This window comes from Bremia lactucae, linkage group LG8, assembly GCF_004359215.1.
Source record: "Bremia lactucae strain SF5 linkage group LG8, whole genome shotgun sequence".
NCBI lineage: Eukaryota > Oomycota > Peronosporomycetes > Peronosporales > Peronosporaceae > Bremia > Bremia lactucae.
Genome location: NC_090617.1, coordinates 2,317,856 through 2,330,154, shown reverse-complemented (window position 1 = coordinate 2,330,154; position 12,299 = coordinate 2,317,856). Strand labels below are relative to the sequence as shown.

The 12,299-nt window shown below is 45.9% G+C and overlaps 8 protein-coding genes across 8 annotated transcripts; 3 read left to right on the top strand and 5 right to left on the bottom strand.

The window, feature by feature from the left end:
* Positions 1-536: 536 nt before the first annotated feature.
* Positions 537-1,133, bottom strand: CCR75_003549 (uncharacterized protein; the record flags this gene model as incomplete). The annotated part of the gene is made up of 1 exon (XM_067961643.1): positions 537-1,133. One exon carries the CDS (start codon positions 1,131-1,133, stop codon positions 537-539), a length of 597 nt encoding a protein of 198 aa, XP_067821129.1.
* Positions 1,134-1,156: 23 nt separating this feature from the next.
* On the bottom strand, positions 1,157-2,041 carry CCR75_003550 (uncharacterized protein; the record flags this gene model as incomplete). Its single annotated transcript, XM_067961644.1, has 1 exon — positions 1,157-2,041. One exon carries the CDS (start codon positions 2,039-2,041, stop codon positions 1,157-1,159), a length of 885 nt encoding a protein of 294 aa, XP_067821322.1.
* Positions 2,042-3,124: 1,083 nt separating this feature from the next.
* CCR75_003551 (uncharacterized protein) lies at positions 3,125-4,807 on the bottom strand (the record flags this gene model as incomplete). The annotated part of the gene is made up of 2 exons (XM_067961645.1): positions 3,125-4,283; positions 4,323-4,807. 2 exons carry the CDS (start codon positions 4,805-4,807, stop codon positions 3,125-3,127), a joined length of 1,644 nt encoding a protein of 547 aa, XP_067821323.1.
* A 298-nt stretch (positions 4,808-5,105) lies between these two features.
* Positions 5,106-5,625, top strand: CCR75_003552 (uncharacterized protein; the record flags this gene model as incomplete). Its single annotated transcript, XM_067961646.1, has 2 exons — positions 5,106-5,503; positions 5,571-5,625. The coding sequence occupies exons 1-2, from the start codon at positions 5,271-5,273 to the stop codon at positions 5,623-5,625; spliced, it is 288 nt and encodes a 95-aa protein (XP_067821324.1). The 5' UTR covers positions 5,106-5,270.
* Positions 5,626-5,945: 320 nt separating this feature from the next.
* On the bottom strand, positions 5,946-6,371 carry CCR75_003553 (uncharacterized protein; the record flags this gene model as incomplete). Its single annotated transcript, XM_067961647.1, has 1 exon — positions 5,946-6,371. One exon carries the CDS (start codon positions 6,369-6,371, stop codon positions 5,946-5,948), a length of 426 nt encoding a protein of 141 aa, XP_067821319.1.
* A 24-nt stretch (positions 6,372-6,395) lies between these two features.
* Positions 6,396-6,707, bottom strand: CCR75_003554 (uncharacterized protein; the record flags this gene model as incomplete). Its single annotated transcript, XM_067961648.1, has 1 exon — positions 6,396-6,707. The coding sequence occupies one exon, from the start codon at positions 6,705-6,707 to the stop codon at positions 6,396-6,398; it is 312 nt and encodes a 103-aa protein (XP_067821320.1).
* Positions 6,708-7,320: 613 nt separating this feature from the next.
* On the top strand, positions 7,321-9,582 carry CCR75_003555 (uncharacterized protein; the record flags this gene model as incomplete). Its single annotated transcript, XM_067961649.1, has 2 exons — positions 7,321-7,946; positions 8,088-9,582. The coding sequence occupies 2 exons, from the start codon at positions 7,321-7,323 to the stop codon at positions 9,580-9,582; spliced, it is 2,121 nt and encodes a 706-aa protein (XP_067821321.1).
* A 19-nt stretch (positions 9,583-9,601) lies between these two features.
* Positions 9,602-10,555, top strand: CCR75_003556 (uncharacterized protein; the record flags this gene model as incomplete). Its single annotated transcript, XM_067961650.1, has 3 exons — positions 9,602-10,022; positions 10,125-10,417; positions 10,514-10,555. The coding sequence occupies 3 exons, from the start codon at positions 9,602-9,604 to the stop codon at positions 10,553-10,555; spliced, it is 756 nt and encodes a 251-aa protein (XP_067821325.1).
* Positions 10,556-12,299: the final 1,744 nt, after the last annotated feature.

Here is a 12,299-nt window from a genome sequence, read left to right as displayed (position 1 = left end):
GTTGCTGCTTGGCGGGCGTTGAATCATTGTCTGAGACCTCATCGCAAGAGCAGACATGTCGTCACCTTTTCCATCATCATCGGTGTAATCACTTCCGACCGTCTGGAAAGAGTGTCTTACATAACTAGGCGTAGCTGACACAGACTCACCAACCCGAGGTGTTTCCCTTCTTCGATCATCATAAACCCCTGCTTCGATAGAACTGACAACTGTTTCGAGCCGGCTGAGACGATGCATGATGTCCGCCTGATTATTGAGCACTGTTCTCAGCATCGATGATATGTTGCTAAGTTCGATCATCGCCGGTCCAACTCTGGTCTCATGAACAGGAGCAGTGCTACGAGAAGAACTAATCGGAGCATTACTAGAAGATGATGTCACTGACGGGGACCGGCGTCTTCTGACCGCTGGAGCGGATATATCTTCGTCTTGGTAGTCCGACGCGCTTGTAGTAGGAGACGCACTCTTGTATCCAGCATACGGTGCTTCCATTGGGAACGATATGTGAACTTTTAAACGGTTTTGTTAAAAGAAAGTCATGGCTTTCTAATACCAGATAAAGCAAGGTAGCAAGCAACATCTATTTCACTTGTCACGTACATCGCTTGGCCCATCCTAACCGGGGCTGACTTCATTTCCTTCCTGAGATCGGTGATCATGTGCGTCGCTTTCGCACCAAGTGTTCTCGAGTACTCCTTAATGGCACTGCTGGTGAGCTCATGTGATGTAGAATAACCAACTACGCAACGACTACCTGTAGCTGATTTAATAAGTGTGTCATCCGTATCAAAAGAAATCCTCTCAATAAGTCTCCATAATCGCTGAAAAGTGGCATGGGTTGCACCATTCCATGGGAAGGTGAAAGGATTGACAGAATAAGAGTACGACACTAGCATCAGGACAACAATGTCAACTCCCTTCATGCCATTAGGTGGAGCAGGATACAAAACCCAGGATCTTTCGACTTCTTGGGCGATCGTAACTAGATTGGCATGCTTCTTAAACTTCTCTAGAAGTGGAAGTCGAATAACAACTGTATGCCCTGAGCTAAGTAGATGAGCACGAGATGCGTCAATCGACCCTTGAACATAGGTCAAGGTGCAGAAAGCAGAGACGAGCTTGATAAGGTCCATGATAGCTGTGAAGTTTTAACTATTTAGAGAGCACCCGGTAAAGATTGAAGAATCTCTCGCTCAGTCATAGCGTCCTTAGCACAATAAATCATTGCTAGGTTGCAATCACGGCACTTATCATTTTGGCAGCGCATAGTCCTTATTCTGGCATCATACGAATTTAACAGCCCAGCTATGTCCAGACGATCAACGACGTCATCAACATCGGTAGGAGACATGATGCACCCGAGCATCTTGGTTCGCTTACCTGTAAATATGCCTAGCAGAAACCTGCTTCTCGGTAACATCCTCATTAGATCATCATGGCAAGCTAGCTCCATAGAACTTATAGGAAAGAGGAAGTGGCACCTATTGGAGTAAGTATCATCTATCCTGCCAATCAAATCTCCATGCCATCCTATTTCCAGTTCGTCGCGAAGGATTCTGCGTCCGATTAAAACGATGAGATGATCGTCCGTGCTATTGAAAGACTCTGTCATGGAAGAAATGGTTGAATCCAAATTCTCACGTGACGAGAAATTATTCGTCATAAGTCTGATGTTCGATCTCCCAATAAGTTTAACGATCTGAGTCATAAGATCATTCAAGTGCACATAATCCTGCATGGCATATGTACAGACTGATATCCCCTTCCCATCAGCAGGCAACTCAGAAAACACTTGAAGAATGGACCTCCAATAAAGATAATACAAACAAACATCTCGGTTGTCTGGCATGGATTTGGCAGTAATGGCTGTCACCGAACACGATGACTTAATGTCGTGAAGAAATGCAGCTTTACCAAGAGACAGCGCCACCGATGATGTATTGATAGCTTGACGGGTTCCACCATGATTGCATTTCTGTTGGAGAATGCCATACAGCCTCGATGAAATTATTGTTGTGCTAGTGTTGCCGTCATTAGTCATGGTGAGTGGTCATGGAGTAATGTATTAATGGACTCACTCAAAATGTCTTGGAACATTCCGGAATCTGCACTGTCCTCATCGCACATAAGTGTAACCGCTCATAAGAGTAGCTCATGGAACGCACCCAGGGGTCCGGTGACAGAGCACTATAACTCAGACAGCGTGAGAACAAGACTCGAGGAGAACAGAGCCAAGTCACTAACAACTCTACGAAGATGGTGCAGTACCGTGATACCTGAAGAAGACGCGATATCAGATTCACCCTGCCTAATGGGATTGTGCTCAGCTTATCGGATCGCTAGCTGGGGGAACTGCCTTCCCTTGTCAGAGATGCAACAAGACATCAATTTCTGCATAAGAGCCGGTCTTGATATTAGGAACGACATGCCTATTAGTTCCCTTCGACCAACCATACTCATTGGAATCTGGAAACTATCGCAACACGCGTCTATTTCTTGTTCATTCATCCATCCAACCGTACTTACAAGCGTCAACGATGTCGCTGGGATTCCAACTGAAGTTATCAACCGGGCTTCAGAGCGTGTATACGTTGAAGATGCCTCATCTAATCGGACTGATGGATTCACGATCTCATCGAGATATGGACCAAGACAAGCAACAGGAAGACTAGCTCTATCAACAGTCGGCCTAATCAAATCAGATCCCGAGCATGTCACTTACTCGGATTGCATCAACGAACCTATCCAAATGCACATAGGATCGTCTCGTCTTATCTTACGCGTCAAGAGTCATCACGAAACATACCGCTGTACGACTGGTTGTGATTCGTTAGAAGTAATGCGTAGATGTAGCTCAAGTGAAACTGGTGTCCTAAATGATAACATGCTTGCTCTGAGCGTTTATGCTGACAGAAGAAAGAACAATTCTTGCGCCCGTATAGGCGTCGACGGGGCCATTAAATTTCTGGGCAAACCTGATGGTGTTCGGCTAGCATTCGAGAAGCTGCGAAGGATAATCGATGCAGTCATGCAGGACAAAGAGATGTCGATCACGTTCATCTCTTCCCTCATTCCTCTTGACTAGGTTTCCACAACCAGAAGTTTTTAAAAGCAAGAACAGCAACTAGAAGTTTATCATGGATGTATGGAGTTGTTTCGCATAGTTTCCCGTCATAATGGCAAGGATAGGTTGAGACACGTCGCATTCGGACATGCTCTCAAGATATCTGCTGAACTGCCTTCTCGAGTCCAACTCATAGATGTCATTACAAGCAGCTGTCAGAACAGACTTGGACTGGGTCGCAGAGAGAAACTTAACATCGTTTGGGCCAGTCATACTCTTATCAGCATTATGATAGGTGGAAACAAAGACAGCATGAGCAAACTCGGCAATCTGTAAATCAGTAGCCCTGATAGCGTTCGTCTCACAACCGATCCTGACGGCAGCGAAGCATTTACGAAACCTGTTCGCAACAGATCTAATACGAGCAAGCGAATCTCGGCTTACAACAAGCACGAGATCATCGTCATCGTTAGATGGACTTCCACTGGCCCTAAGCTTCATTTCGCCATCAGGGGTCTGGCTAATACAGAACTCACCATCCTGTGTGAGAAGAGACAGAATCATATTCTTGCGGTCACTAGCAACGCTGTGTTTGGCTTTGTCCATTAAAGCTTGTTGAATACTTGCAGATATCATTGAGGACAGCTTAACTCCCGGAAAGCCGGGTTCTCTTGGGATCGACTCAGGGACAGAGATTGCGGTCTCTCCCTGTAGATAGTCCTCACACCAGCCTGTCTTGAGAACACCGTCACTAGATGAGGTCTGCATCAAAATATGTTTTAATTGCCTTCCAATGATAAAACCTTCGGAGACACGAAGATGACTGTCGGTCATGTCGTGGATTCCCTTGATAGACTTCGATACGAAAGTCGACATACGACCATGAGGATCACTACGTATATCTTCCACAATGTCCCAGAGCTCATCCTTGCAGCGAGACAACTTGTGCAATCTGGTGTTTGGCCTCCTCTTACCGACCTGCGTAATGCTCATGGTCGAGAGGGTCATGAAATCACATGTCTCGAACATATCAATCTGATTATATTTCCCAAAGCCACCAAGGACTTTCGCAATAGCATCATCAGAAAACTTTGAGAGCTGGTTGGCCTCGATACTTAACACAGCCTCATCTATACATGACTTGCCATCTATGATAGCAAGATTAACTTCATCTCCGTCGTAATCCAGGTTAAGGGGGACACAGTTCTCAGGATGAACCCTGAAAGACTTTCCTGACCAACCATAGATCCGGACGCACCTGATAGACTCATGCGAAAGAACAGGATTGCGCGACATCAGTGCATAGTCGCCGTCTTTCGCCGATCTAGATGTGAAATAAGGACTTGTCAGACCGTCCTTCTCAATGCGCGTCGGAACTTGGATCCTGCTTAGCATCAGTCGCGGAACATAAACTCTGTTGTAATCAGAGTCCCAATGACACGATGCAACACCTCTCATTGAAGTTGATGGAACAAAGCCCATGGCCTTGTACTTAACCAGACCACGTTTGCCAGAAACCATATTTCTCAAGGATACACCAAATTGCAATGCCGATATACTTCCTTGCATAAGCTGGATATTAAGTTTATCGATGTCACTCATCTCCTTGGGGTCATCAACGCGCGCACAAAATGGCGGTAATCCTAAGGCAATGCCATCGACGCTCTGATAATGTCCCAGACAATTCTTATGATAAGGACAGAATTTCGATGAGTACGTGCCTGATGATGTGGAGTTCCACATGACATACCTCATATTCTCAACCACAAGAGACTTCAGCCCAATACTTACAACCTTTGGGCATGCGTCCACACGAGACTTGTTTCTCACGAACCTACGAACATCATATGATTCAGCATGGACCTTATCAGATATTAACTTCATCCCGCAAAGTAGTAGGATAAATAATTTCTTATTACGTAAGGATGCGCATACAAACCCCACAAAAGTCCTCAGTCCATCATTCAATATCTTCACAAACTATCCAGGAAGCCATGCTAAACTACGATCTGATAATAAGAAATTAATAAAGTACCTGAGCAGATGACACACATCAGCGACCCCGGGGACTATAGAGACGGAGCTCCTAACTACTCACATTGTGAGCCAACCGGGTTATCGAGGTGTGTGGTGTCTGGGGACAAGAATAAGTTTGCTGCCGAGCACGAGAATGTAACTCGGAACCAGCAACCAGACGTATCATGTCATGAGAATTAAGTATTGCTTTCTTAATTACTTATTGCTTGTCCATTTGAGCGATGTAGCAGCACAGACAACACTCCAGCCTATCGACACTCGTATCATGACCTATTGTGATCTTTCCCCGATCTTGTTCTGCGTGGACAGTTGGTATCGTGTGGGTAACAAAAACGATCTATGTTCTGGCGTGGCGCAGTTGGTGATCGTGTGGGTCGGGGGGTCCGTAGACAGTGTGGCGGGGTAGGTGTTCAGTGTGGGGTCGGGGTTAAGCTGGATAGAGCTGTGATTATTAACTTCTTCTTCGTAGAAACACCCAGAAGTATCTCAGACACAGTGCTAGCAGTAGAAGTAGTCAGAAGTAGTCAGAAGCACCTCAGACACAATACTGGCAATGTCGCACACTGGGGAAGGGAACTACCAACAACGGTACGGGAACCAACGTCAGAAACCTGTTTAACGCCGGTCATCGGTGTCTAAAAGCCTGTAAGTAAGTGCCTTCGTCTACAATCATGGAAACCTGATAACAAGGCAATCGTGGAGACTTGACAACAAGACAATCAGATTACTGTGAAACCAGTACAGCTAAATCAGCAGACATGATACCAGCCACCGCGGCACCTGAGCGTCTTTCTAATTCACATGTCATCACACAGCCACCGCGGCACCTGAGCGTCTTTCTAATTCACATGTCATCACACAAGAGCTCATGCATACCGAGCCCCGAGATATTGGAGATGGAGTAGGTGGCAATAAGACTCATCATATAGGATGCATTGTCATCAAAGACAATGCCTCGACAGTAACTGCCAGTTCGATCGCCAAATAAGCTGCGGAGAGCCATTTTTGAGGTCATGGGAATACAAGAATTACGATTGTAGATTAGTAGGCACCGGTGAACGAAGCAGAGAATTTCGTCATCGGTGAATGATTCGGTTGGTTTCTTGAGTCCTTTTGGAGCAGCCTTGATAGTGACGCAAACTACGCGTCTCGCAAACCACGCTTTCGTGATGGATCTGTACGGATCCCAAAGAGTATTCATTGCGAACAGGCCAGCACATTGCAGTTTCCCTGTCATAGTAGTGGTCGAGACCGAGTCATTGCCTGACATTGTTTTCATGAAAGATTCGTTGATCTACTTTCTCTCATTTAAGCATACATCTCCATAGCAAACAAAGCGACTTGACATCATTCTTCCCATATCCGTTTCCTTTATTTTGGTTATGCGGTGGCCGATGTAGTCCTGAGTCAGGGTTCCCACGAGTCCTGGCAGGTTGCTAGTAATTGTACTCAGGGCAACGCTTTTACCTTCTCCACCTTCTCCGTACAAGAAGAGTAGTCTCGGAGTCATGACGGGATCCTGCAATGAGTTTCCGATACACCACATGATAACATCCAACGACGTCCTATCAATTGTCACTGACAGAATCCTCTCTGCAACTGACATGGTGTCATTAGGAAGTGATGCTGGAATTATCTGTAGGTATAATGGCATGAAACAAAATCCAGATGTGATGAACTCGATTGGATCAATGAAGTCACCGGATTCCGATGGTTGTAACGGTAAGACACCATGGACGGTTGAAAAGATAGTCTAGTATTCCAATATACGAAAGTTCAGTCGGTACGTGCCAATGCAGATGCTCTTAGGAACGTCAGATACGTGCTGGGCATACCTGTCGATCATATCAAGATAAGGGAGAGAGGATCCATGATAACTGACTGAGACATTTTTGTGCTCGAGAACTCCGGAAATATACTTTGTGGACGCAGCAGAACGTGCATGACACAAACAACCTGAGTTAGGCACGTAAATAAATGATGCACCTCGGTGACGCGTAGCTCTCCTTGTTTTGAGGATTCTGTTGATAATGATGTTGTCCTCACCAGTCAGAAGGTCTACAAGCGCACCACTATATGGAAACCCGTCTCTCATGATTAATGCACCATTACAATCAATGATATCATCATCCGGTATCGCACACACGAACGTAGTCTTACTCATGATTAGCCGTCAGAATCGCTAATAGTGAAGCAATAACTTGTTCTCAAACTCAATAATGGATCTCTACAGAAGATTGCTCGCAGAAGGTTGGGTTCCGGTGTGGACAGGGATTAATGACCACGGGATCAGAAAACACGGCTATGATGATCTTGATGTGGTGAAACTGCACGTCAGACTTGCAAAAGGCAAGGAGAGGACTTGGACCGTGGTGAACTTCACTATCCCTGAGCTCGAGAATTACGAAGCTCTCATCAAACAGACTGCTTCACACCCAGGTTCTTCCGTGTCCATTCTTCCATCGATGTCTTCCAACGTCGCCAAGACTCGCGTCGCTGCTATCTTTGGGATCACACCCGTTTGCACACCTGGTCTTGGGATCAGCAAACCTTTGCCACCTCTCAATGAACCAAGGGTCGTTGGTCTCGATATTGAACAAAGTACCAGGAACAGAGACGGGCATTTCCCACTTCCACATGATCCACTTATTAGCATTGCGATCGTAACATGGCGTAATGAGTATCTCTGTGGATTCGTCCCGGGGACGTGTGATATGGAAGCATGTGCCCCAGATTCAAGATACACTATCATTAAGTTTGATAATTCCAATGAAATGGCAGACTGGGCAATGAACTGGTTGATCCTCAATGTCCCCCATTTCGTTTGCATCCACAACGGTTTCAAGTATGACGTTTCTAGGCTCGCCGCTCATTGCTCGCATCGTTTTGCATCGTACTTTGTGGAGCTGAATCTTGGTAAGTCTGAGAAAGGATATGATTTGGTGATACCAGGAACGACTGTCATAGATACCAATTGATTTCTTAGTAAGCTTCACAATGTCGACTACGCCACCTTTAGTCTTGATGCCCTTGCAAACGCGATTGGTGAAGAAGGCAAGAAGGAACACCCTACCATGAATGTCGCAGAAGATGATAGCGAAATAGATATGACAACGATGATCATCTATAATATTCACGATGCCTACTTACATGTTATGGTTGCTCTTCGGACGCGCTGTATCGAAGAGATATGCACAATGTGTTCTATCTTCAAATCACCCATTTGCGACATAACTCGGTTCATCAGTGGTACGGCTGTCTGTTCAATGGCGTCCTCATTCGCGCTGTCAAAACGCATGATCATCGATTGGTCTTCGGAAGGATGGGAGGAAATCAGATACAAGGGAGCCCTTGTCTTGGAACCAATTGCCGGATTTCATCGAGACGTGACGGTCTTGGACTTTGCTTCCATGTACCCAAGTATCATGATAGGTGCCAACATCTCAACGGAAACATTATTGCGGGTTATCGATGAGGACCTAAGGCATGCAATTGTCAACGCATTCAACCTCTCGAGACCAAACGACGATGGTGATGTTAATATGGCATGGGATGATAGCTACATATACATGCGCTCATCTGACGTCATCTTCATGATCGACAGAAAGAAGGATGGTATCACGAGGATGATGTGCAGTGAGTTGATTACTAAGAGAAGGTCCTTGCCTGATAAGAATAGTCCTGAGGGCTGGACTCTGAAGATCGGAACGAACAGCATCTACGGAGTTTTTGGAGCATCGACATCCGGGTTGTCTTGTAAGCTAGCAGCAGTTGCCGTGACGGCTATTGGTCGATTCTTACTCTCTAGTCTTGTTGAGCTAGCCAGGGAAAACGGACTTGAAGTCCTATACGGAGATACAGATTCAGTCTTCATTAAGAGGTCCTCAGGCTCTCAGGCGAATCCCATGACACTCATTGACATTTATCACGATTGGGCGAAGCAAACCCCCTTTGAGGCCGTGAGACTTGAGCATGATAAAACATACTCTGACCTCATACTCGTGAAACCGAAGATTTATTATGGGAAGATGGCTGACAAGTCAGATGCAAGCGCTATTATGAAAGGCATGGCTTCTAAGCGTCGTGACCGCCCTGATATCGCAAGAGATACTCTCCGGACCGTATGTGAAGAGATATGCAAGTCTTCTGATAATGATGACATGTTTCAGAGAGCAACTAACATCGTGTACAATGTTATCAGATCATTGAGGCGCGATGAAATTAGCCTGTTACTATGCATGCGGGAAGTCAGGGTTGAAGGTATTATCATGTATTCTTATCGGGCGTTATCAGGCGAAACCATCTACCTTGATAAATCCAAGTTTGATGGAAATCTACCCGAGCCAATTGATATCACGTGGATTGTAGGAAGTATCGGCTCTTCCTTGTCAAGAATTCTTGATGTATGCAATCTTCCTCGGGTCGAACGCATCATTGAAATCTGTGACCGGCGATCATATGATTTGGAAGACCTCGTTTAAAAAGTTATTCAATTACAAGATGTCAGACCTTGAAGAGATTACGGAGCCTGAACAGTACTTTGCCTTGGGTGCAGATGAAGTGAAGGACTTGTCACCGGTGCTGGATGACGCTAAGACCGCTTACAAGAAAGTCCTACGGACAGGAGATTGGTTGCTCGAGTCCAGACTACCTGATGAGTTCAATGATGATTTGGCAATGCGGCGGATGTATCAGGATTACTGGGACGAGTACCATGTCAGAGACGAAGGTTATCGCTTGAAGAAGGAGCCGGAGTGCCGATTCTCGATGGACAGGATTGATACTTGTTGCGTTCCTCGCATTTATAAGCCAGTATCGTCCCTGCCAATTGAAATAAACGATAGATCGTACTGCTTTGCCTACACCAGTTCAAGTGGCATATCTGGCATGCGCAACACTCTGGACATTCTGAAGGAGGAAGGTAGAGCCTGGTTCTTTCGCCATGCGTAGATTACTTAACTGACAGATGATATCGGGCGTCTTGCCAAGAGGTACTTGTATGGTCCTTTGCATGTCTTCACAGATATCACTAAGACGGAGATGTCGGAGAGTCCTGACGCAATTGGGCTCTGGGGAGCCATGTTTGATGACATCGATTATTACGTCAGGCGACCAGGCATCTTCGGTATGATGCATGATAACTCGCTCATCGATATGCGACCGTATGATTCTCGGGACCGAAATTCACGTGAGTCAAGGTCTGTTCATGACATGATACGTCTGGTTGCTGGTTCCGAGTTACATTCTCGTGCTCGGCAGCAAACTTATTCTTGTCCCCAGACACCAGACACCTCGATAACCCGGTTAGCTCACAATGTGAGTAGTTAGGAGCTCCGTCTCTATAGTCCCCGGGGTCGCTGATGTGTGTCATCTGCTCAGGTACTTTATTAATTTCTTATTATCAGATCGTAGTTTAGCATGGCTTCCTGGATAGTTTGTGAGGATATGGAATGACGAGCTGTGTTCTTTAAGAAGTTAATGCCCCCACTAAGGTATAAGATGGACGAGATCTGTGGTCTCTGTGGTTTATCGAAAGTAGGTGTCAGGGATGTCCGTCGCGCTGCAGATGAAGGTGCAGTCTTGGTGAAGTGCAGGTGTCCGTCATCTGACGTTATTCATCGTATTTGTAGCGAGTCCTTTATCATGGCTGATCTTTTCGAACTGGCGAAAGACTTTTCTCCAGAGGAGGGCCAGTCAATGACCGATGTTAGATCTGTTAGTGACTACTCTTATCAGGATGAGATGGAGATAACTCTTTCTCCACAGCTATCTCGAACTTGTTATAGACTGATCGAAAACTATGATGAGATCTCGTTCACTGAGACTGGTTATCCTATCATGATGAGCGATGATGGACGAATCAACCTATGCCATGTTAGAACTCGTCGTTACAAAGATCATACGGAATGCACAATCAAGTTCACCGTGAATTCATATGATCTCGCTCCCGGAATGAGATGTAGTTTTTCCAAGGAGTTTCTTGCCAGTGGTCTTATTGCCGACAACGGCAAAGGTTTCGATAGCCAGAGTTACAGAGTTCTCGTGACGGAGAGACGTCTGCATATTGGAAGATGGATTTGTAGGGCTCGCTATTACAGGCCTGACGAGGTTTATTCTTGTGAGTTTGAGTATGATTCAACAGAGAGCATGCTTCCCGGTGACTGGCGATGGATTCTTAATATCATTCACTCTGACTTCTGTCACGAAGAAAGTTATGCTTACGTTCTTCCGAGAGATGTGCATGCTCAATTGAGATTGACGGCGAGGCCTGTCAAGGACGTCAAGATGATCCCTGGGTCTGACAATTCTTATCGTGTCAAGGTTGATGGGGAGCACGATTGGGTCTTTGACGCGGGGTCTGCCTGGTACGTCTGTCGTAATGATCCTAAGCTCACCGTTGTTAATTACATCATGAAGAAGGAGATCTCCCCATTTAAGGGACTCACCACCGCATTTAGAGCAGAGCAGCTCATAGGTGGGGATCTCGTTTTGATTGACGTAATTGCAGTTGATGGAATTGTGGAACCTGTCATCAGACGTCACGATAGCTACGTAGATATTCTTCAGAGGATCCTGCTCCCTCCTTGTATGATCGTCAGAAACGAGTATGGGACTTTTGAGGAGGCAGAGGATGCACGCGAGACAGATGGTCTGTTCTCCGACGGGGTGATCATTATTGAGAAGGCGACGTCTATTACTTATCGCATTAAGGATCCGACGATAGATCTGCTCTTCAAAGACAGAGGGTTATATGTGGTTCGGGCCAACGGAACCCATATGTTTGTTTGCAAGTCACCCTTCATTATGAAGAAAGGAGGCATCTATGAGTGTAATGTCAGGCTCGACGGTAATGATGACTTGGAGGTCACGAGAGCTGCGCTCCGTACAGACAAAGTCAAGCCGAATGCGACATCTGTTTTTCACACCATCAAACAGCTACTCCGTTCTTCTGATGCCATTGATTATACGCTTGTTGATCGGGTCTCGAGTTACTCATTCATGGTTCGGCGCTACATGTATCAGTGGATCCTTGAACGAGGGATCAATGGCAGGTTTGTGATTGATGTGGGGTCAGGAAGAATGCAATCATTGAATGTCATGCCCAAGGATGGGACTGCGTATCTGTTCTGTGATCCCGATCTGAACACCAAGTCCATCAGGGATATCGGTTCTTGGGCCGATATGACAGACATGGATC